Source organism: Dromiciops gliroides, chromosome 1 (assembly GCF_019393635.1).
Source record: "Dromiciops gliroides isolate mDroGli1 chromosome 1, mDroGli1.pri, whole genome shotgun sequence".
NCBI lineage: Eukaryota > Metazoa > Chordata > Mammalia > Microbiotheria > Microbiotheriidae > Dromiciops > Dromiciops gliroides.
This window is the reverse complement of record NC_057861.1, coordinates 504,569,312-504,592,481: the sequence shown is the minus strand read 5'-3', so window position 1 is coordinate 504,592,481 and position 23,170 is coordinate 504,569,312. Positions and strand designations below refer to the sequence as shown.

General features: G+C 44.2%; 1 protein-coding gene across 1 annotated transcript in view; it reads right to left on the bottom strand.

Annotated features, from left to right (window-relative positions):
- MYO15A (myosin XVA) overlaps positions 1-23,170 on the bottom strand; it is a 143,790-nt gene that overhangs the window by 58,895 nt on the left and 61,725 nt on the right. Inside the window, 9 exon segments of the mRNA XM_043997758.1 lie at positions 207-358; positions 948-1,060; positions 1,674-1,865; positions 6,926-6,963; positions 6,965-6,992; positions 8,490-8,672; positions 14,772-15,007; positions 19,155-19,285; positions 19,636-19,717. Of these exon segments, the coding sequence (XP_043853693.1) occupies positions 207-358; positions 948-1,060; positions 1,674-1,865; positions 6,926-6,963; positions 6,965-6,992; positions 8,490-8,672; positions 14,772-15,007; positions 19,155-19,285; positions 19,636-19,717 (1,155 nt within the window).

Sequence of the window (23,170 nt, the reverse complement as noted above, 5' to 3'; positions counted from 1 at the left end):
AGTGTCTACTTCTCAGGGCTGTGAGGATCAAATGAGATAATGCAAATGAAACACTGTGAAAACTTTCAAGGTGAGCCATTAGAGTATGTGTATTTGTGTCATGTGTTTCTGTGTATTCAACTGTGCTGCCTCTCATCTCCCTCCCCCAACTCTACTCCAGGCCTGCCCATCACCGCTTCCCTGAAAGCCAAGGGGAGGCTCCATACCGTGTTTCCATAAGCAAGCACAGGGTCAAAGAGGCTGTCCAGGTACCGATCCAGTCCTTTCTGTGGGGCGGCCGGCTCCCTGAAGCTGTCTGAGTCTGCAGAGAGGATGCAGGGGGCAGGGGTAATATGGCTTCCAGCTCTGCCAGGGAAACCTGCCCATGGGGATGCCACAGCAGGCTGGGGCTGAGGCAGAGGCAGGAGAGCAATTCTTACCCCCAAGCCAGGGGAACAAGCTGGTTTGGGGTTATAGCTAGCACCGCCCCATTTCCCACTAGCCACCAGCTTGGAGGCAATATAATTCAGTGGACTGCTTTAAGGTTCAACTGATATGGACTTATTGTGTGAGTCACTTAACTGGAGATATGGAGATTATGGAATTTGGAGTCTGAGGATCTGGGTTTGAGTCCTGACTTACTACTACCTATGTGGGCTTAAGTAAGACTCAGTTTCCCTATCTGTTAAATGAGAGTCTTAAATTACATGATCTCTAAAATCCATTGAGTCTCTCTGAGCCTGAGTTTCCCTCAATGCGAAATGGGGGGTAGTAATCACTGTTTTAGAGCCCTCGCAGAGTTGTTGTCAGGGTCACATCATACATAAGCTATGTGACCATTATAATGTGAAGAATAACCCAAAAGAGGGGAAGGAAGGAACCCTCCAGGTGGGATCAGGAGTGTCCAATTGATGGGTCAGGAACCGATTACGGCCATGGGGCTATGGACTGATGATAGCGGGGCTCACCGTGACTGAAATAACCATCCGAGTCAGGAAGTTTTGTCGACCGAACAGAGCGCCCTCTGTGCCGGGGCAGGGCAGGTGTCTCCTCATCAGAGTCCCAATTATTTCCAAACACCCTGTGGGGACACAAGGATCTTCCTAGCTGGTTCTGTGTTTCTCCACCCATTCTCAGGATTCAGGATTTGCTTCAGGGCTATACCACCAAAGGTGTCCCACAGGAGAGTGACCTATGCTCTTTCTTCCAAAAGAGACTTTGACTGGGCAGGAGTTCCCTCCCCCTCTCCCCAGAACTCACCACTCCACCCCCTTAGTATTTGGATTTTTAATTTTTATTTATTTATTTTTGTGGGTCAATGAAAGTTAGGTGACTTGCCCAGGGTCACACAGCTAGTAAGTGCCAAGTGTCTGAGGCCGGATTTGAACTCAGGTTCTCCTGAATCCAGGGCTGGTGCTTTATCCACTGTGTCACCTAGCTGCCCCCAAAGTGTTTGGAATTTCCCACAAGGGGCCTGCTCATTGTCTTCAAGCTCTGCACCATTAACACCCTGGAACCATTATCCCCACCTGACCAGGACTCAAGGTGAACAAAAGTCACATGTACCAGTCACGTATCAAATGGTGGCAGTGGATAGGGGAAAAAACACCACACAACTTCAAGCAGTGTGTGGGGAAGGGTCAGACTATGTGATGGAGGCCGGGGTGGGGTGGGGGGGTAAATTAGATACCTACATTCTGGTGTTGCTTCTGCCCTTCTCTGCCCCCTCAGAGGTGATGATAAAGTAGGATTTCTGCTTCGGGAAGTCCCAGATAAGCTCCATGTCTGAGATCAGATCCAGGACATAATCGTGGCCCGCCAACTCGGCCCACTGGCTACCATTCTTCAAGGAGACTGTCCAGCCCCTCCAGCCATCTGTTAGCCCCCTAAGGATGTCAGGAGTCCAGGGTTTGGGAAAGTGGAAAAGGTTGGCATTCTGCTGCTCAGTGCTCCCAATTCACACTGCACAGGGGTAGCCCGCAATGACAATCCTGTTAGGTTGGAGGGAGGGCTCTTCCCTCGTGGAGGGCAGGGGCTATTTGCCCCCCTTTTGTATCCTCAGCATTTAGCCTAGTACACAGTAGGTGCTTAATAAATGCTTGTTGCCATATTGACTTTTCTAAAGACACTGGTATGAAAGGCAGCAGAGTATAGTTGAAATGCTTTGGGCTTGGCTTTGGTGTGACTTGGCTCTGATACTTAGCAGTGACTTGGAAAAATCACAACTTCTACAAGGTTCAGTTTTCTCATATCTAAAAGAAGGATGGTACTAATTGTACTACCAACCTCACATCATTGTGAGTGCTTTGTAAATACTTATGTACGCTCCCTTTCTTCCTTGGGTGTGGAAAATTGCATATATTACAATTTGTTCTTGTTGAGTTGTTTAAGTTGTGTCTGACTCTTCATGACCCCATTTACCGGTTTTTCTGGGCAAAGATACTAGAATGGCTTGCCATTTCCTTCTCCAGCTTCATTTTACAGATGAGGAGACTGAGGCAACGGAGTTAAGTGACTTGCCCAGGGTCACATAGACAATAAGTGTCTGAGGCTAGATTTGTACTCATGAAGATGAGTCGATTCCAACCCAGTGCTCTATCCACTGCACCACCTATCTACCCACACATACAATTAGTTTTGCTGAACTGATTGTGCGGGGTTTTTTTTGTCTTCATGTTGTTAAAAGAGGAAAACCCCCATCACTTAGGGGAGAGGGAGGAAAATGAAGGTTTTGCTAAAAGCAAAATGCAAGATATCTCAAAGTCTTAGTGCTCCGCTTTTTAAGCTATTAAAGCTAAACGGAAACTTTTGAGATACCTTATATATCAATGCTTCCCCCTCACTTCCCTAAATCCTTTATGCTCTATAGAAATGTGGGCTTTTATTACTATCTGGCTGTAGAGGAAACTCATCAGCTAAATCAGATTTGAAAAAGATTAGGGGTTTTTGTCTTCCTTTTCACTTTTTTGTAACAAAGGATGATTAACTGGGTAGGGAGAGGAGGGGGATATGTTCAGAAAGAAGATGTTGTGAAAACAAAATAAGGGGTGTCCCAAAAGTCTCAGTGCTATTTTAAGCCTTGATACTTAAGACTTTGGGGACACTCTATATATCATTGTTTTTCTCACCAAAAGAACCTTTATGAACCCTATAAATGTGAGGTTTTATTAATATCTGGCTGTAGAGGGAACTCATCAATCAAAGACATTTGAAAGAGACACGTACAGTAGGTGGAAGCGAGACCAGATACCGTAGGTAACCGGGATGAATACAAGAAGGGCCAAGGTCCTTTGAAGCCATAATGAATGACCTAAAGAACAGAAGAACTGAGTGCTGCTGGGGAATGCTAATGGTTGTTAGCAAAGGGCTTTTAAAGCTATTTGGGGTGGGGTGGGGGTGGGGGGAAGAATACGAAGATCAAATGAAGAAAAGGATTCCTGCCAGGGATGGTTGGAACGGTAATAAAGGATAATGGGGAGGAGGAAGAACTACTTTGACCATGACAGTGTCTCTCCTCCCTACCAAGGACCATGATCATCAAGCTGGGAAGGATGGGAAAAAACAAAAGGTTAACAGGGAACCCAAACCTATGCTAAGTCAGGAAGCACCTAATTTCCTTAGCGAGTCCCAATCAGGCCCAGGTACTAGCTCTTGGGGGTAATGAAGTAACCCGGAGGTCAAAATGTTGGGGTTACTTGGTAATAGAAATCTTTGAAAAAATTGTGCTTGAACAAGTCAATGGTCGTATGATAGGTGATGAATACTGCTGTGCTACTAAGAAATGATGAACCTGGAAGTACTTGCATGAAATAATGAAGAATGAAATGAGCAGAACAAGAGAACCGTTCACTATACTGTAACAGCAAAATTGTTTTAAGAATGACTTTGAAAGAATAAGTTTAGTCTATTATAAATGCCCAAATTAACTATAAAGGACATGTGAAGGAAGAAACTATCTGCATCCAAAGAAAGAACCGGTAACTAGATGTAGAGAATAATGTCACATTTATTACTATTATTTGTGTTTATTGGTAAGCCATTTCTAGGGCAAGGGGAAGAGGGGAAGGAAAAAAGGAAAAAAGACATTTTCATAATAATTTTGTTGTATATTTGAAAGGAAAGCAAGTTGTGCATAGTAGATATCACAGTTTCATGTGCAATCTTTTGGATTGTACTATGTTATGGAATGTTGTTTATTCCATATTTTTTTTTTTGGTGAGGCAATTGGGGTTAAGTGACTTGCCAGGATCACACAGCTAGTAAGTTCAAGTGTCTGAGGCTGTATTTGAACTCAGGTCCTCCTGAAGCCAAGGCTGGTTGCTTTATCCACTGAGCCACCTAGCTGCCCCTTGTTTTATTCCCATAAATTAAATAAAATAAATAAAAAAAACAAGAAAAATCATGGCGAGTGGGAGAGATGCTACAGGATTGGGAAAGGGAAATGTGGCTTCTCTAAAAAGGGAAAGAAAGAAGATGGATTCTTTGACTATAGACCCATTGAGCCGTGCTTTCAGTTCCTGGCAGGAATTCTCTAAGCCATTATGGGTTGGCTCTTTGAACTTGCGCAAAAGGAAGAAGTAAAAATCATGAATCAACAAGGTTCATGTTGCACTGGAAAAGGAATTTAAAGTCTGAGGCCACGGGGTTGAATTCTGACTTATTTGCTACCTATATGGCCTTGGGCAAAGTACTTTCCTATCTTGGCCTCAGTTTCCTTATCTGTAAAATGAGGGTCCTAGACTACTTCCAGATTAACCTCAGTTTCTCTGTTGATGGGACCATGAGACTGGCAGGTCAGGGAATTGATACAGAAATAATATGACTGGATTTTATCAAAGAGTTTGACAGTGTCTTATGGTATCCTCCTGGACAACATGAAAAGATGTTGATGGTAGTACAGTTAGGTGAATTTGGAATTGGCCAACTGTCCAGACCCAAAAAGGAACATTTAACAGACCAGTAACAATCTAAAGAGAGATTTCTAAGAGAATGCAGAGGATTTTTGTCCTTGGCTCTATGCTTTTCATTATTTTGATCAGTGACTTGAATGAAAACATAGAGAAAACACTTCTAAAATTTGCATATGATACAAAAGTAAGATGGATAGTAATCCCGAATAAACAACAAAATGGGATCCAAAACAAATTCAAATAGTCTGGAACAATGGGACAAATTTAATAAGGTGAAATTATATTTATAACACACACACCATAGAAATGTGAGTTTTTATTTTCAATAGCTGTACAGAGAATTTGTTGATAGAGAGACAGACAGACAGAGGTAGAGATAGAGGCATAGATAGATAGGTAGATAAATAGAGTCACCTCCACACAACAGTGAGACTTTCAGAGTTGGACTTTAGTGGCTGTATATCTAGATAATACATATTCATGAATATATACGAATGTGCACACATGTGTATGCATGCATAGATACAATTCATGCATTGATACACACCACACACAACACTATATTAATCAGGTCCAAAAATGGACTACTATGATGAATTTTGGGGAGGGGCATACCAATTCACAAAAACTAAAGTTTTTAGAGGCACTAGGTGTTGCTGTGTATAGAGCGTTGGGTCTCTGAAGTCTGAGTTCAACAGACTGAGTCAGGAAGACCTGAGCTCAAATTCAGCCTCAGAAAACTTCATAGTTGTGTGATCCCTGGGAAAATCATTTAAACCTCCATCTACCCTCATTTTCCTCAGCTGAGGATAATAATAGCACCTACCTCCCACAGCTGTGTGAGGAACAAATAAGATAGTATGTGCATAAAATGCTTGTTTTCCTCCTTCCATTTATAGAGAGGTGACTTCTATCTCATCAACAGAGGGAGTACCTACACTGATGAAACTACAGATCCTTGAAGTGTAAAAGTAAAGTTACACTTAGGTTAAAAAAAAAATGGTTGCATAGTTCCAGGGCAGGGGATGTATGAACTACACGATATGTCATGTGAAAGATCTGGAGCAGATTCTAGTAGACCACAAGTGAATATAAATCAACAATGTAAAATGGCAGTAAAAAATGAATGAAACTATATGTTGCATTAATATAATAGAAGCAAATGTTTAGATAAGGGGACATGAATCCTGCTATACACTGTTCTGATCAGACAACTTTGGAGTATTATTAGACCATCACGTTTTCGGAAGAGGGCCTTTACCAAGCTGGCCTGAATACCAGGAATGTAACCAGAATTGTGAAAAATCTGGAAACCATGTCATGTGATGGTTGGTTTAAAGAAACTGGACATATTTAGCTTGAAAAAGAACAAGACTTAGGACAGGAATTATTATTATTATTATTTTGTTGGTGAGGCAAATGGGGTTAAGTGACTTGCCCAGGGTCACACAGCTAGTACGTGTCAAGTATCTAAAGGCGGGATTTGAACTCAGGTCCTCCTGAATCCAGGCCAGTGCTCTATCCACTGCACACCTAGCTGCCCTAGGACAGAACTTCTTATCCTTTTTTTTGGGTGTCTTGGACTCATGTTGGCATTCCTGGTGAAGCCCATGAACCTCTTCTCAGAATAATGTTTTTATTTTTGCTTTTTTGTTTTCATTGCAGGGCATTTTCATTGCCCAGGGGGACGACAACTAGTAAATGTACACAGTGTCTGAGTTAGGATTTGAACTCAGGTCTCCTGAATCTAGGGCCAATGCTTTATTCACTGTGCCACTTAGCTGCCCCTTAGGGGTATAAATTTTAGGGAGGCAAATTGTAGCTTAGATGTAAGGAAACACTAACAAAGCTCTTCAAAGGTAATAAGGCTTCTCTGCTAGGTAGGGAGTTCCCCATCTCTGGGAATTTTCAAGTGGAGTCTGAATGACCACTTTTATGAGGATATTATAGACGGAGGAGCAGCACGTGCTTCAGGTAGTGGTTGGACAAGATTACATTGGGATTCCTTCCCAATTCTGAAATTTTATGATCCATACCTGTGTTTCAAAATGTCTCCAGTTATGTCCTCCCCTGTGACTCCATGAATGGACTGGGCAAGAAAAACTGGTCCCCTGGAAAAGCAAGGGTTGGTTGTTGGATCCCTACTCAGAAATGACATCTCAGCTTTACTTAGTTCTATCAGTCTTCTCACCTAAGTACTCTCATATCACCTCTTCCTTTTCATTCATTGTGCCATCACCCCTTTCATAGCCTCTTTTAAAAAAAAATTTTTAATTTTAAAAAAACAAATTTTTTTTTGGTGAGGCAATTGGGGTTAAGTGACTTGCCCAGGGTCACACAGCTAGTAAGTGTCAAGTGCCTGAGGTGGGATTTGAACTCAGGTCCTCCTGACTCCAGGGCTGGTGCTTTATCCACTGTGCCACCTAGCTGTCCCATCCTCATAGCCTCTTTACCTTTTTCTTGGACCATTGAAACAGCCTCTCTGTCTCTATCTTTTCCATTTTCAATTCCCTCTGCACAGTTTTTTACTGGATTTTCCCTTAAACATGGCTTCTTGTATATTAGTTTTCTGCTTAGAAGCCTTCATTGCTGGCAAGATAAAGCCTAATTGTTCATTCTGGTATTCAGAGCTTTCCATAATCACTCTTGCTCATCCCACTTCTCTAATAATATCTACCATTTCTCTCCTACTCCAACCCTTCACTCCAGCTAGTCTTGTCATTCATATATGACACGAATAACTGCTTTTGTTTTTGCTCACACCATCCTTTTCCATCCTTTTCTCTCTTATTATCTATATTGTGCTCATCCTTCAAGGCCAAAATAAAATCTTCCAGAAAGGCTTCCTTGATCACCCTTCTCTCACCTTCAATGCACTACTTCCTGGACTGATCAATATCATGTCCTGTCTATTCATAGTTCTTGTATTCTTAGTTAACTTTTCTTGTGGAAGTCTTGTGAGTTTGAGGGCAGGAAGAGAGTCATCCTCTTCTCTTGTGTCCCCCATTCCGATGACTAACCACTGAGTTGTTCATAAAGGAAGACGTCATATGGAGACATTGAATGGATCTCCCTTCTTCTTCTCTTCCTGAGTCTAAACATGTAGGGACTTGGAAGGTAGGGAGTAGGAAAGGGCCCAGGGCCTGCCTGAACTCAAATCTTTCTTTGAGCCTTGGGTCTGATATTGTTTAAAGAACACTGGGATGTTTATTTTAGGGGCAGCTAGGTGGCACAGTGGATAGAGCACTGGCCCTGGATTTGGGAGGACCTGAGTTCAAATCCGACCTCAGACACTTGACACTTACTAGCTGTGTGACCCTGGGCAAGTCACTTAACCCCAACTGCCACACACACAGACACACAAAGCCTATGAGGAAGAACACTGGGCTGGGCAGGATATCCAGATTCTAGTCTTTGTTCTGCCACTGTGTAACTTTGGAAAAATCTCTTTACCTCTCTGGGCCACAGCTTCCCCTTCTGTAAAAAGGGCAGGTGATTACTGATGATCCTTCATAGATTCTAGAATTCTATTTATCTGTAAACTCTTACTGAATTATCTTCCATCTTCCTTTTCTCCAACCATCATCCCCTTCCCCCCACTCACCATTGAAGCAGTGGACGTCTAGTGCCATGTTGGCCTTCTTTTGAGTAACTGTCCACTCAAGGAGGGTTGGAGGGAAGGTTCGGGCAGCTCCAGGACCCTTCTGGGCTTTGGCCATGGCCTGTATGAGTCTGTGCTGACACACAGCCTGGAAGCCATTGTGGGCATAATCAGAGACAAACCTGGTGAGGGGCAGAGGATAATCAGGCTTCAGGGATGAAGGGGAACACAGAAGAAACCTGGTGCTGATGGGAAGTATTATCATAAGAACACAGTTTCCAGCTGATGAAGGAGGTTATGTTCCAAAGTCAGGTGTTTAGAACATGGAAATCATTTTAACCTAGAAATAAGGCTAGGTTTCCAGGCTAGACCAAAGTCATTTGTTTAGAACATTTTATCCTAGAAATAAGGCTAGGTTTCCAGGCTAGACCAAAGTCATTTGTTTAGAACATTTTATCCTAGAAATAAGGCTAGGTTTCCAGGCTAGACCAAAGTCATTTGTTTAGAACATTTTATCCTAGAAATAAGGCTAGGTTTCCAGGCTAGCCCCTAAAAACTTATCTTACTTATGGTTTACCTAAGTTCATGGAAAATACATTTATAGTTCTAACTATGGACAACTCTGCAGTACTCTGGGTCAAGATGGAAGAAGATGGGAACAACTTGCTCATGTTTGCTCTGTATCTATATGTAGCCCCGAGTTCAAATGTCTACTATCACTGTAGTTTTTTGGGGTTTTTTTTTGGGGGGGGGCAATGAGGGTTAAGTGACTTGCCCAGGGTCACACAGCTAGTAAGTGTCAAGTGTCTGAGGCCAGATTTGAACTCGGGTCCTCCTGAATCCAGGGCCGGTGCTCTATCCACTGTGCCACCTAGCTGCCCATCACTGTAGTTTTAAGAGCCAGATGAAAATTCAAATGGAATGTTGCGAAAAACAATTTGTGTTGGTTGTTTAAAAAGTCATTCGAAAAAATGCTAAGAACCTAAGTAAACAGGGGAGAAGGTGAATGTGTCTTATCAGTGATCTATTAGAATCCATGAAAAATTTGTGGAGAAGGCAGATAGGAAGGAGGTGAGGAGAAACTTCTGCCTTGTGGAAACGATTTTAACTATGTGTCCACAAAGGAACTTTCTAAGATAATTTTATGAAGAGTTTGTGAGGGACTAGTAAGTACAGTGAATGTCTGAAGGGAAGACAGAAAAAGGACTAAAACTCAAGAGAAAAATTAAAAAGATTGTCAAAAGACTTTAATAGGCATCTGGAGTGAACCAAATAATGTAAGACCAAGTTTCCAGACAAATAAAGAAGAATTGGTTACTGTTATTTTGGGGGACAGCCAGGTAGCACACCCTATAAAGCACTGGGCTTGAAATCAGGAAGACTCATCATTATGAGTTCAAATCTGGCCTGAGACACTTATTAGTTGTGTGACCCCAGTCAAGTCACTTAACCCTGTTTGCCTCAGTTTCTCATCTGTCAAATGAACTGGAGAAGGAAATGGCAAACCATTCCAGTATCTCTGCCAAGAAAACTCCAAATTGGGTCACAAAGAGTCAGACACAACTGAGAAGACTCAACAACCAAAATTTTGAGGGTTTGAGGTGACTCAGGCCATGACATTGATCATAGCCAAAAATATTATAGATATAGTCTAATGCTTATTATTTATTTCCTTTATTAATAAATCATGCATATTCATTCAGTAATTTTAATATTTGCTTACTTATAGGTAAATGAATAATTACTATTGGTAAGTGGAAGTGTTTTCATTTCACTAATTAATATTTAATGAATTTAGGTGGGACATGGAGCTACATAATGAATGGAAAAGATAGCAAGTTTATTAATGAAGAGTAAATTATCATGCTATACCCCCAGATTACTATAGATCTCGGGAAAAATAAAACTGAATATATAGCAATGAATAAAGTGACAGGGTGAGATTGGTTGACCTAGAATTGGATTTGGTCAGACTCCAGACCTTATAACCTTGCTTCACTTTGTTGAAGGTGGGAAATGGTGTTGTGTCTTCTCACAATATGCTACATATAAGAGAGGTGTTTCCCTATCTTTTTACACTTGCACAAGAGGTTTTATTCTATCTCCCTCCACTAATATTGGGAAACAAAGAGAAGTTTCTGGAGAAGGGGTGGGGACAAGAAGTCCTAAGATTTTTCTTGCTCATTCCCATGTACAGGTCATTCCCAGAGGCCCAAAAAGTCATTTGAACATCCTAGGTAAGGTTTAAGAACTGGGCCCTATGTATATGCCAGTCTTCCAGTAGCACATACAATTTGATTTATTACAAGATAAATACCAGCCTGACAAGGAGAGTTGAATTTCTTTGCATTAAAATATTTAATGTAGACCAAGTGCCTCTGGGACAAGGAGAAATGCATGATGGGAATTGAAGTCCACGGATGGAATAAAATCTATCAGATGGAAGAGACTAAAATGCACACCAGTACCCCAAGGGGAGGGTGCTGAACTGAAGTGGTGAGGTGGGAGTTTGGGGTTCAGTTTTGGGGAGGAGCACAGCTATAAGCAGAAGCAGTGGCATCCTCAGACACAGCAACAGGAAGATGAGACAGAGACAGAAACAGACAGAGAGACAGAGATAGACAGACAGAAAGAGAGATAGGTACACACAGATGAGCATACACAGATGGGGCAGTGGGTAGTAGTGTCCCTATTTCCATACCCAGGATTTAACAAGCTGAGCAGTGAGACCTTCCCCCTATCCTCAGCAACACACAGCTAGGAAGAAGGGAAGGAGCTGCAATGCGGGGTGGAAAGAGACAGTTGGAGGAATAAACCTGGTAGGCTGCTTCGATGCAGCCTCAGCTTTATGTAAGGGAATTCAGATTGAGAACATGAGGTTCCTTTTAAGAACAGAGAAGAGCTAGCTGCAGGGAAACTTATTATAAGCTTTCTTTTTCACTTTCTCCTCCCTTTCCAGTTTTAAAGGGCAGATATTTAAATCCTAAGCCTGTGTTCATTCTAAGCGGTTTTCTCCCTTTTTTCTCTGTTTAAAAAAAACAGGATTTTCTCTAAATAGAGTTAAAATTTAATTCAATTACAGCCCCCCTCCCTCCCTCCTGTATGTAACTGAGTAGAGAGAGTGTAGATAGAGGGAAGCCATTAACAAATCAAAGATCCTCATTTCTGTCATGTCAACCATGTCATGGTCACTCTAGTCTGGATGAAAGATTTTTAGAAATTTTAATTTCTTTTGTATTTTGTTGTTGTTGAGCTGTTTCAATTGTGTCTGACTCTGTGTGACCTCATTTGGAGTTTTCTTGGCAAAGATACTGGAGTGGTTTGCCATTTCCTTTTCCAGCTCAATTGACAGATAAGGAAACTGAGGCAAACATGGGGTTAAGTGACTTGCTGAGAGTCATGTAGCTACTAAATGTCTGAGGCTGTATTTGAATTCAGCTCCTTCCTGACTCCAAGGGCTGGACTCTATCCACTGCACCAACTGGCTGCCCCTCATTTATATTATTATTGTTATTATATTAATAATCTATATTTTAAAACTCTGTGGAGAGAAAAGAACCCACACTGATCCCGGCAACTGTGCTCTAGAGCACAGGATAAACCTCAGCTCTTTGCAATAGGCTGGACACTGGCTACTCTCCAAAGGGAGAAAGAAGAGGGTATACCCAAGAAGGAAGGTGACATCTAAAGCCCAACCCCCTGGATGGACACAGGCATGGCCTGGGAGGAATTGGCCCTCCTATCCCCTGAAGGGAGAGGAAAAATCCTTCTTAAACAACTTTGCCCTCCACAGAGAAACCAGGTTACATTTATAAAAAGTAATATTGGGGGGCAGCTAGGTGGCGCAGTGGATAGAGCATCAGTCCTGGAGTCAGGAGGACCTGAGTTCAAATCTGATCTCAGACACTTGACACTTACTAGCTATGTGACCCTGGGCAAGTCACTTAACCCCCATTGCCCCGAAAAAAAAAAAAGTAATACTAAAAAAATGTCCTGTGTCACCTGCCATCCTGCTCATTGGATCCTAGGCATTTCTCTACCTCTTCTACCATTAGTTTTGGCTCTGGTCATTCCTAAATTGAGTGTAAGTGGGGATCATAGGTATATTTACTACAGAGAATTGAGGATGAGGCCGACTCACTATATTCTCCATTTAATATGGTTTGGTAATCCAAAGATTTTGTTTTTTTCTAAAGGCGTCTAAGGCAGAGCTTCTTAAACTTTTTCCACTTGCAACCCCTTTTCACCCGAGAAATTTATATGTGACCCTGGTTACATAGGTATATAAACTAGGTATGCATAACCTTTCAGTGTTGCCAATTTTGGGGACGTGGGGGTGGGGGAAGAGGCAGGGCAATGAGGAGGGTTAAGTGACTTGCCCAAGTTCACACAGCTAGTGTCAAGTGTCTGAGGTCAAATTTGAACTCGGGTCCTCCTGAATCCAGGGCCAGTGTTTTATGCACTGCACCACCTAGCTGCCCCCTAGTGTTGCCAAATTTTTTGTGACCCCCACATTCAGTTATTTGACACCATAGGGGGTTGCGACCCACAGTTTAAGAAGCTAGGCTCTGGGGTGGCTAGGTGGTGCAGTGGATAGAGCACTGGCCCTGGATTCAGGAGGACCTGAGTTCAAATCCAGCCTCAGACACTTGACACTTACTAGCTGTGTGACCCTGGGCAAGTCACTTAACCCCAACTTCCTCACCAAAAAACAAAACAAAACAAAAAAAGAAGCTAGACTCTAAGGAACCAAGGACCACTCAGTCACCAGCATCAGTTTTATAGAGGATCTCTAAGGTAGATTGTGCCATGATTTTGAATAACAATTAAGTCATTAAGCATTCTCAAAAACTTTCTATTGTTCCATTGGATGGTACAGAGCCTGGAGTCAAGAAGACCTGGGTTCCAATGTGACCTCAGCGTTTTACTAGGTGACACTGAGCAAGTCGCTTAACTTCTCAGTTTCTCCAACTGTAAAATAACAGCATTTACCTCAAAGGGTTATTGTGAGAATCAAATGAGATAATATTTTTTAAAGTATTTCGCACCCGTGCCAGGCACATAGCAAACATTTGATAAATAGTTGTTCTCTTTTCCTGTCCCTTCTTCCAATGCTTTCAGGATAAACTCTTTAAGTCTCTTAGCCTAGTTTTCAATAGTCTGGCTCCAACCTCCCTTTCCAAGCTTACCCCATCTCTATCTCTAACACCATTAAACTCCCATATGGAAAGAGAGGGTACACAGCATTAGCCTGAATTCCCTGTGACAAATACTCAGACAGTCCCCACCATGTCAACGCTGTACCTCCCTTTGTTTTTCTTCCTTTTCTCCTCTTCAAACTGACTGAGAGATGAGGAGAGAGCTGCGCAGGGCTCCTTATTCACCTTCCCTCTACCCTTGGTTTTCGGGTCCAGTGCCACCCAGAGATGAAGCTACAGTGGTCTTTGCTTAGGAAAATGAGCCAAACCTCTCTCTCCCTCTCTCTCTCTTTCTCTCTTTCCCTCTCTCTCCCGCCCCCTCCCTCCATTCCTCTCTCTGTCTCTGTCTCTTTCTCTCTTTCCCTCTCTCTCCCTCCCCCTCCCTCCGTTCCTCTCTCTCTCTCCCTCCCTCCATTTCTCTCTCTCTCTCTCTCTCTCTCTCTCTCTCTCACACACACACACACACACACACACACACACACACACACACACACACACACACTTTTGTGCTGAGTCATTCACACTTTCAATAATATTCTGCATCTCAGAGAACATCCATTTATGAAATGGCTGGCCAGAATTTGATTTCAGCATGAAATTAGTGTATGGCCAAGGTTAGGGCTCACTTGTAGTTGGGGTCAGGGGGCTCAGCATGTGGCTGGAGTTAGGATTCAGTGTGTGGCTGGGGTTAGGGCTCAGCATGTGGCTGAGATAAGGACCCACTTGTGGCTAGGATTAGGGCTCACTTGTGATTGGAATGTAGAACAAAGTTAAGGACCCACTGCTCTAACCAATCTGCAAAAAGGTTGAATAGGAAAGCTTGCAACCAATAGCACTTAGTGAATAGTAAGTACTCAAGGCAATATTTACTGATCAGTTGGCTTTCTAACATAGTCAACCTGAGCCCTGTGGTTGAGCAATGGCCTAGTGCTTTGCTAGCTGGGCCCGGAGACGTCGATCAATAGTAGGGTGTGCTTCTGGGTAAGACCCTATGTCGCCATGAAATCATCCCTCTGTGCCTCCCAGGGAGCCTGTCCGGGTCCTTTTGGTTGGAGCCTCAGACCTCCCAGACCCCCTACTTACTTGAGCAAATACTTGTCCAGCCGAGGCGAGGGTGCGAAACCACTGAGGCAGGAGGCCAACAGGAGCCAACCTCGTTCCTTGTTGCTGATGTTGGGGTTCCTCCACACCTGGTTGGCCAGCTGGACCAGGATCTCATCCCTCAGCTCAGCCTTTGCCAGCCCCTTCTGAACAATGTAGTTCCCAAACAGGTTGTCCTGAGCTCCATGGAGATGGGGGTCACCCATGAAACGCAGAATCTATAATCATTGTAAAATCAGACACAGAGAAGTCCTCTGTAACTCCAGTAAAACTAAATACCTCCCTGGTCCCTTCTGCTGTCATAGAAAATCCTTATGTAAAAATTACCCTGTCCGGGGCAGCTAGGTGACACAGTGGATTGAGCACTGGCCCTGGATTCAGGAGGACCTGAGTTCAAATCCAGCCTCAGACACTAGACACTTACTAGCTGTGTGACCCTGAGCAAGTCACTTAACCCCAATTGCCTCACACATACACACACACACACATACACACACACACACACACAAAATTTACCCTGTCCAAGCTTATGCCAAATAGCTACACATTGATTCCAACCTGCATTTGAAGAGAGCTTCCCTTCCTTGCTCAAGACCTTCCTGTGGCCAGTTCCCCATTGCCTATAGGACAATGTTCATGTTCCTTAGTGTGGCATTCAAGGCCTCCAGTGCTAGGCTGTCTTTTACAGGATCATATACTTAAAAGATACAAGGGACACTCTTGAAGGGAGACCATTCTTTCTGGTCTTATTTTCTACTGCTCTCTCCTATAGGGATCTCTTCTTCCACTTTTGCCCCCTGTTGTTTCCCCTACCTGAGGTAGCCTCCCTCCTAATTATACTCATCCACATTCATCAGGTTCTTATTATTCAAAAGGCATTATGTCTGACTAAGGTTTTACATAATTGCGCGTGTATAATCTATATCTGATTGCTTACTGCCTCAGGAAGGGGGGAGGGCAGGGAGGAAGGGAAGGATAGAATTTGGAATTCAAAACTTTAAATAAAAAAAAACACTTTAAATAATTTTTAAAAATGTCTGACTAAGGGCCAGAGCAGTTGCTGATTTGCATTGATGGGGAGAGGATCCCCCTCCCCAGAGAGAACATTACCTCAACGAAATCAAAGGTCTTGTCAGAAAAAAAAAGTGCCTTGTACACAGCATACTCACTTCACCATTATTGTTTCCCTCCTTTAAAAACCTCAGCTTTTATTGTGTGGGACACTCCCTCCTCTTATACAGACTGCAGCCTCTCTTATACCTTAGTATCACAGGGTCTAAAAGAATCTAAAAGCTGGAAGAGACCTCAAGGGTCATGTAGTCTGACCTATACTGAGCAAGAATCTCCCTCTCTCACCTGCCCCCGAAGGGATCACCCAGACTACTCCAAGACCTCCAAGGAGGGGATGTCTGCTACCTCCTGAGGCAACCCAGGCATCGCACTTTCAGATAGCTCTAGTCAGTAGGAAGTTTTTCCTGACATCAAGCCGGTTTTTGCCTTCCCACTGCTTTTAGCTCCACCCTCCGGAGCTAAACAGCACCAGCCTAATCCCTCTCCCATCCCACAGCCCTTCAGAGGCTCCAAACCAGCCAATATGTCTCCTCCGAGTCTTCTCCATTTCCCTCAACCCACCTTCTTCACATGCCATTTTGTTGTTGTTTTGTTTTGTTTTGTTTTCACATGACTTTTTTTTTTTGGTGAGGCAATTGGGATTAAGTGACTTGCCCAGGGTCACACAGCTAGTAAGTGTCAAGTGTCTGAGGCCAGATTTGAACTCAGGTCTTCCTGAATCCAGGGCTGGTGCTCTATCCACTGCGCCACCTAGCTGCCCCTACATGACATGTTTTCCAGGCCTCCATCCTGGTCAGGTTTTAATCTATCTATGTCTCTGCCAGTCCCTAAGGGATGATGGAGATCTCAAAAAAAAGTTCTGAGCTCTGGGAGTTCATCACCTGTGCATGAGCCCATCTACACTAAAACAAGCTAGGCTGGGTTTTGGATATGGACCTTGAGTTCCTCACCAGGCCTAATACTCAAAGGTCATCCATGAAATAGAGGATCTATAGTCATTGTAACGTCAGACCCAGGTCATGTAAGAATGGCTGGTGCTGTTTATATAGTGCCTAAGGTTTGTAAAGCGCTTTTCAAATGTTACCTTATTTGATTCTCCCATCAACTCTGGGAGGTAGGGGCTATTATTATCCCCCTTTTTACTGATGAGAAAACAGAGGCAGACAAAAGTTAAGGTACTTGCCCAATTTCACACAGATGGTTAAAAATATTTAAAAAGGGATTTTTTTTTTAAGTGAGGAAATTGGCATTAAGTGACTTGCCCAGGGTCACACAGCTAGTGTCAAGTGTCTGAGGCTGGATTTGAACTCAGGTCCTCCTGAATCCAGGGCCAGTGCTCTATCCACTGTGCCACATAGCTGCCCAATGTCAAGGTTTTTTTTTTTAATTATTTTGTTTTTGGGGGGACATTCCTGGCTTCTTTTTCTTTTGTTTGTTTTTTGTTGTTGTTGTTTTGTTTTGTTTTTTTTTTGCAGGGCAATGGGGTTAAGTGACTTGCCCAGGGTCACATAGCTGGTAAGTATCAAGTGTCTGAGGCCAGATTTGAACTCAGGTACTCCTGAATCCAGGACTGGTGCTTTATCCACTGCGCCACCTAGCTGCCCCCATTCCTGGCTTCTTGCCAATTCACCTGTATCCAGGTTGGAAAGGATTTGGACTAAGAATGAACTGAATATAGGGGACTGGATAATCGGATGATCCAGAGATCTCTAGGCAAGATTAAGTTAAGTCAATCTAAGATTTGGTATACCTAGAACTACTGACCTATATTAACATACACATCTACCTAGAGTAAAAATCACTTTTGTCACATTCAAGGTGATTAGCAGTAAAGTATTGACCCATTAATATTTGATTATTGAAGAGAAGAAAGGGAAAGAAGTGACATGGCCAAAGCCATTACCCCTACATTCTTAGATGGTGGATAGCAGGGTGTCCGACGGGCCAGACGGGCCAGGGGGCCTGGGTGCTTCCCTACTCTAGTCAAGTAGCAGGAGGTCCAAGGGACGGGGCTTTCCCTATCCACCAATCCTTCAGTGAGCATCAGGAAGCCTGGGGAACAGTGTAGAGAAAAGAGTCACATAGTACCAGCTTGAGTTCTAAAAATCCTTCCCCTGTGTCTTGTTGTTTTGTTGTTGTTGGGTGTTTTGGGTTTTTTTTGTGAGCAATGAGGGTTTAAGTGACTTTGCCAGGGGTCACACATCTAGTGTCTGAGGCGGATTTGAACTTAGGTCCTCCTGAATCCAGGGCTGGTGCTTATCTACTATGCCACCTAGCTGCCCCTGCCCCTGTGTCTTGAACTTACCAACTTGAAGATGCTGAGGCCTCTGGGTAATGCTCTTTCTCCAGCCTAGTAAGGGGGGCTTTGTATGCTCAGTAGCATCCCCCCAAAGGCTGGATCCTAGGGACAAAGTATGGACACCAACATTTGATGGAGTGACAATGGTTTAAAGAGGGCCCTGGGAGAAAATTAAGGTGAATAAATCTGGGAAGAAGGAACATAGTGGGAAGGGGGAAGAATAGGGCTTAGGGGACTACTTGGAAAAAAGGATAATGGAGCTACAGGTCCCTCTCTTGGGGTAATAGATTAGAGGATGACCTCAGGGTAGCCCTAAGGCCCTGTCTCTGATTCCTCTGTTTTCCCAGCCTATTTTTATTTTTTGGCAGGGCAATGAGGGTTAAGTGACTTGCCCAGGGTCACACAGCTAGTAAGTGTCAAGTGTCTGAGGGCCGCATTTGAACTCAGGTCCTCCTGAATCTAGGGCTAGTGCTTTTCCACTGCACCACCTAGCTGCCCCCTATTTTCCTCTTCCTGAAGCACACACAGCTTCCCCCTTCACCCCCAGCCCAGAATGTTGAAGAAGAGCAGGGCTTGGCCTGGAGCATAATGATACAATCCCACCCTTTGTTCCTCTTGAGCCCTTGTTATATTCCCTTCCACCCTTCAGAAACACTATTGTGCTTTCTTTACCAAGAAAAAAATCCAAATCTAATCCCCAAACCATTTATTAAGGGCCTACCTATGTGGCGATCATACATACATGCCTTTACCCAGCTTGTCTGGAAAGGATTAGGCCCCACTAAAGCACTGCATGACAATATCACCTTGGTGATGATCTCCCCCTGGGAATTTTTGCATTTTAATACAGAAAAATGCCTCATTCCAAAGACATCTGCTCTAATATGGAATTTTAGCAACACAGACTATGGAGTGGAGTAGGCAAAGTGACGGGGGAGGGGGAGGTTGAGAACCTTCCCAGAACCCATTAAAAACCCATCCCATCGGGTCCTCACCTTGAAGTGGGCCTGGACATAGTTGATCATCGGATAGTTGTTGATGTCGAGGGGCAGTGCAATCTGAGGGTCAGTCTGTAGCTTGGGGGTACGGACGGAAACCACGCAGCCAGCATTTGCTTGTTTGTACACTGTGAGCCACAGGAGACAGGAGTAGGAAGACTGTACGCAGGCTCCCCCTCTTCCCCATAGCCACGAATCTTCCCCAGACACCAGAATCCCATCCGTCCCCTCTCCCTCTCCAAAGGCTCCATGCAAAACTTTAGCCCTTTAACATTCTCACTGACATATATGCCTTCCCCAAGCTGGGGCACAGGACTGGGTCAGGCAGCCTTCCCTAAAAACAGGAAACCTCTCTGACAGTTCCCATCCCTTCCTACAACTCCCTCACGTCCTGACCTTCCCTGGACTTCACAGCCAATCTATTAGCCTTCTGGGAAGTACAGGACCCCTCCCCACCCTTCCGGGGTCCCTTGCCCACCTGTCACCACCTGTAGGAGTCCTGCCAGCTCGGCGGGCACCTCAAGGCAGGCCACATTCACCACCTCCCTCTTGGTCAGCTCCTGGGGAACACAGCACTCAGAGCATATTCTCCCTCCTCCCCTGGTCCTGGTCAGGAGACTCTAGGCATCAGAGATTGGGGGCAAAAAGGGGCTACCCATCCAGACTGAGCACCCGTGTGTAGGTTTAGGGATATGCCATCCCTGCACCCCACACACTCACCTGTCTGACTCCCCAAGACCTTTATCCTTGGAAGACACACTACCATGAGATACCTGTGAGGCCTACCTTCCCATAGCCCATTCTGCTTGCTGGCCTGGAATCACCTTCTGCACCTACACTTTCTCCTAATCTGGGTGACCCCTCATTTTTACCTTCAACTTTAACTAGGACAGCGGCCTGGTTGCCAGGATGCTGAGACCTGCACCTGGAGTGAGGGGAGAAGGGGTTGTGTTGAGGGAAGTGGGAGGGAGGTAGTGGTATGAGAAGAGAAGGGATCTCAAAGAGATCAGAAGTCACAAACGTAGGATATCAGAAGAAAAAAACGCATTTCACGCAGAGGGCAGCAGGGTGATGGCGGCAGAGAACAGGACCGGCCCCTCCCGCTCAGAATCCCTCATTGACTTGGAGGAACAATCATAGATTTATGGCATCGACGCCATCTATTTATTGTACTCATTGGGATGTTTCATTCTTCATTCATTCAACAAGCATTTAGTACATCTCCATCTAGATTACAAGCTTTTGGAGGGCGGGGGAACCTGAGTATATGTCTTTGCATCATCATTGTCCAGTACATGGTCTGTTGAACGAATAAATGGCTGTAGGAATTAGCATTTCATCACCCTTATTCCCGCCCCACTCCATACGCTCTCTGCTTCCTTTGGAACCTCCAGAAGCATGGCTGCTTGGATCTGGTTAAAACCTTGGAGGCCAAGGGTCAGGATGGTGCGGTCTGCTTCACCCACGATTTAAGAAGGATAGAGAGGGGGGCAGCTAGGTGGCGCAGTGGATAGCAGCCGGCCCTGGAGTCAGGAGTATCTGAGTTCAAATCCGGCCTCAGACACTTAACACTTACTAGCTGTGTGACCCTGGGCAAGTTACTTAACCCCAATTGCCTCACTAAAAAAAAAAAAAGAAGAAGGATAGAGAGGGGGGCAGCTAGCTGGCGCAGTAGGTGGAGCACCCGCCTAGATTCAGGAGGACTGAGTCCAAATCTGGCCTCAGACACTTGACACTTACTAGCTGTGTGAACTTGGGCAAGTCCACTTAACCCTCATTGCCCTACCAAAAAAAAAAGGGGGGAGGGATTAGAAAATAAAAAAGGAGAGGACATTCCCCTTGGCTGTTCATCGTCCCCAATGCTGCCTTGGATAAGTTTCTGTTCCTTAGATTCGCAGGCTCTTCACTCAGCCCCCAGACCATCTTTCTGCTGTTTTTCTCCAACTGTGACCTGGTCTAAGCCTCAGGCTCTGCATCAGGAACAATCTTAGCTCCAGGCCCTGGGACAATATGTATTACCAGATATGTGCTGTGCTACCTTCTTAACAACTCTGTCAATATAGTGAAAGACTGTAAAAACCCACTGGTTACCAGTGGAGAGAAAAAGCTGATGTGAGCACATTGATGGATCTTCCAATTAATTTCAACCTTTGTGTTTTGAGGAACTGGGCAGTGCAAGATTCTATTGGTTTGTTGTTGTTATTAAGTCTATTAGTCAAGTCTGACTCTGTGATCCCCATTGGGGTTTTCTGGGCAAAGATCTGGAATGGTTTGCCATTTCCTTCTCCAGCTCATTTGATAGATGAGGAAACTGAGGCAAACCAGGGGTCAGTGACTTGACCCAGGATCACACAACTTAGTAAATATTTGAGGCTGATTTAAGTTCAGGTCCTCTTGAACAAGGCTGTGCTGTAATCCATTATATACCCACAGCTGCTCGATTCTATTGGTTGCTATCTACAATAGGGCTTAGAAACCGTTGGAGGGACAAACTGAAATGGAATAGTGTGCCTTGAGAAACACAGAATTTGAGAGAAGTTAGGCAGCATGGCTTGCAGTCAGGAATACTGAATTTCAAATCTGGCTTCAGAACATCCTAGGCGAGTCGGCTTAACCCTTTTTCAGCCTCGGTTTCCCTATTTGTAAATGGATAATAGTACCTATCTCCAGGATGTTGTATTGATTGAACATCAATATGTAAAGTGTTATATAAAGAAAGAGATTCTACATTACCACCAGAGTTGTTGTTAGGTAGAAGGCTGCACTAGATGATTTCCTAAAATTCCTTCTAATTTTAAGATTCTATGTGAAGCACCAGTCCTGGAGTCAGGAGGGACCCGAGTTCACATCTGGCCTTAGAAACTTAACACTTACTAGCTGTGTGACCCTGGGCAAGTCACTTAACCCCCAATTGACTCACCAAAAAAAGATTCTATGTGATGTAATGGAAAGAATGCTGCAATTTTTTAGGGGGTGGCAATTAGGGTTAAGTGACTTACCCAGGGTCATACAGCTAGTAAGTGTCTAAGGCCAATTTGAACTTAGGTCCTCTTAAGTCCAGGGCCTGTACTCTACCCACTGTGCCACCTAGCTGCCCCAAGAATGCTGCGTTTGAAATCCTAGCTCACAACTTTTATTATTGGTATGACCTTGGCCAAGACATTTAATTTCTCTGGGTCTGAGTTTCCACATCTATTAAATAGGAGGTTGGGCCAGGCTATCTCTCAGGTCCCTCCCAACTCTAAATCCTAGAACACTGTCAAGATTCATTGAGTTCACAGGGAGCATCAAGCTCCCTTTCCCTGTCCCTTTAGCTCAGGCCATAGGGAACAAGGCAAATCATTCAGCAAACATTTACTGAACCTTGGGGAGGATGCAGAGCAGACACTCACAGAGTCAGAGCGTCTCGGTAACTCTGTGATCCATCAGTTCTACCATTTCCATTTGCCTTCCTCTCTCCCCACCCCCATTTCCCCTATAAACCCTACCCATCCTTCAAGGCATAGGGATAAGGGCTGGACCTGTGACTCATTCATATAGAGTCCCCCAATGAGGAGACACATCTCTGAAATGTCTAGTGTTGCTTAGACAGAACTCTGAGAGGGAAATGACTTGCCGAGAGTCACACAGTATGTCAGGGGTCTTGAGACTTAAACTCCACTCCTCCTCCCTTTGAAACAGGCTCTCTCTCTATTATATAACTTCTGCCTCTCAAAGCCCATCTCAAAGTCACCTCCTTTATCAAGACTTCCTTGATGACTCCTCCCAAAAAATGTCTTTTTTTTTTTGGGTGGGGAAGACATTGGGGTGAAGCGACTCACCCAGGGTCACACAGCTACTGTGTCTGAGGCCAAATTTGAACTCAAATCCTCCTGACTCCAGGGTTGGTGCTCTGTGCTACTCAGCTGCCCTCAATAATTCCCTCGATAGACTTCTCATACTATAGCTTTTATGCATTTACCTTCTGTTTTGTCCTCCAGCTATTTACCTATCCTTTTTTTTTTTTGCGTGAC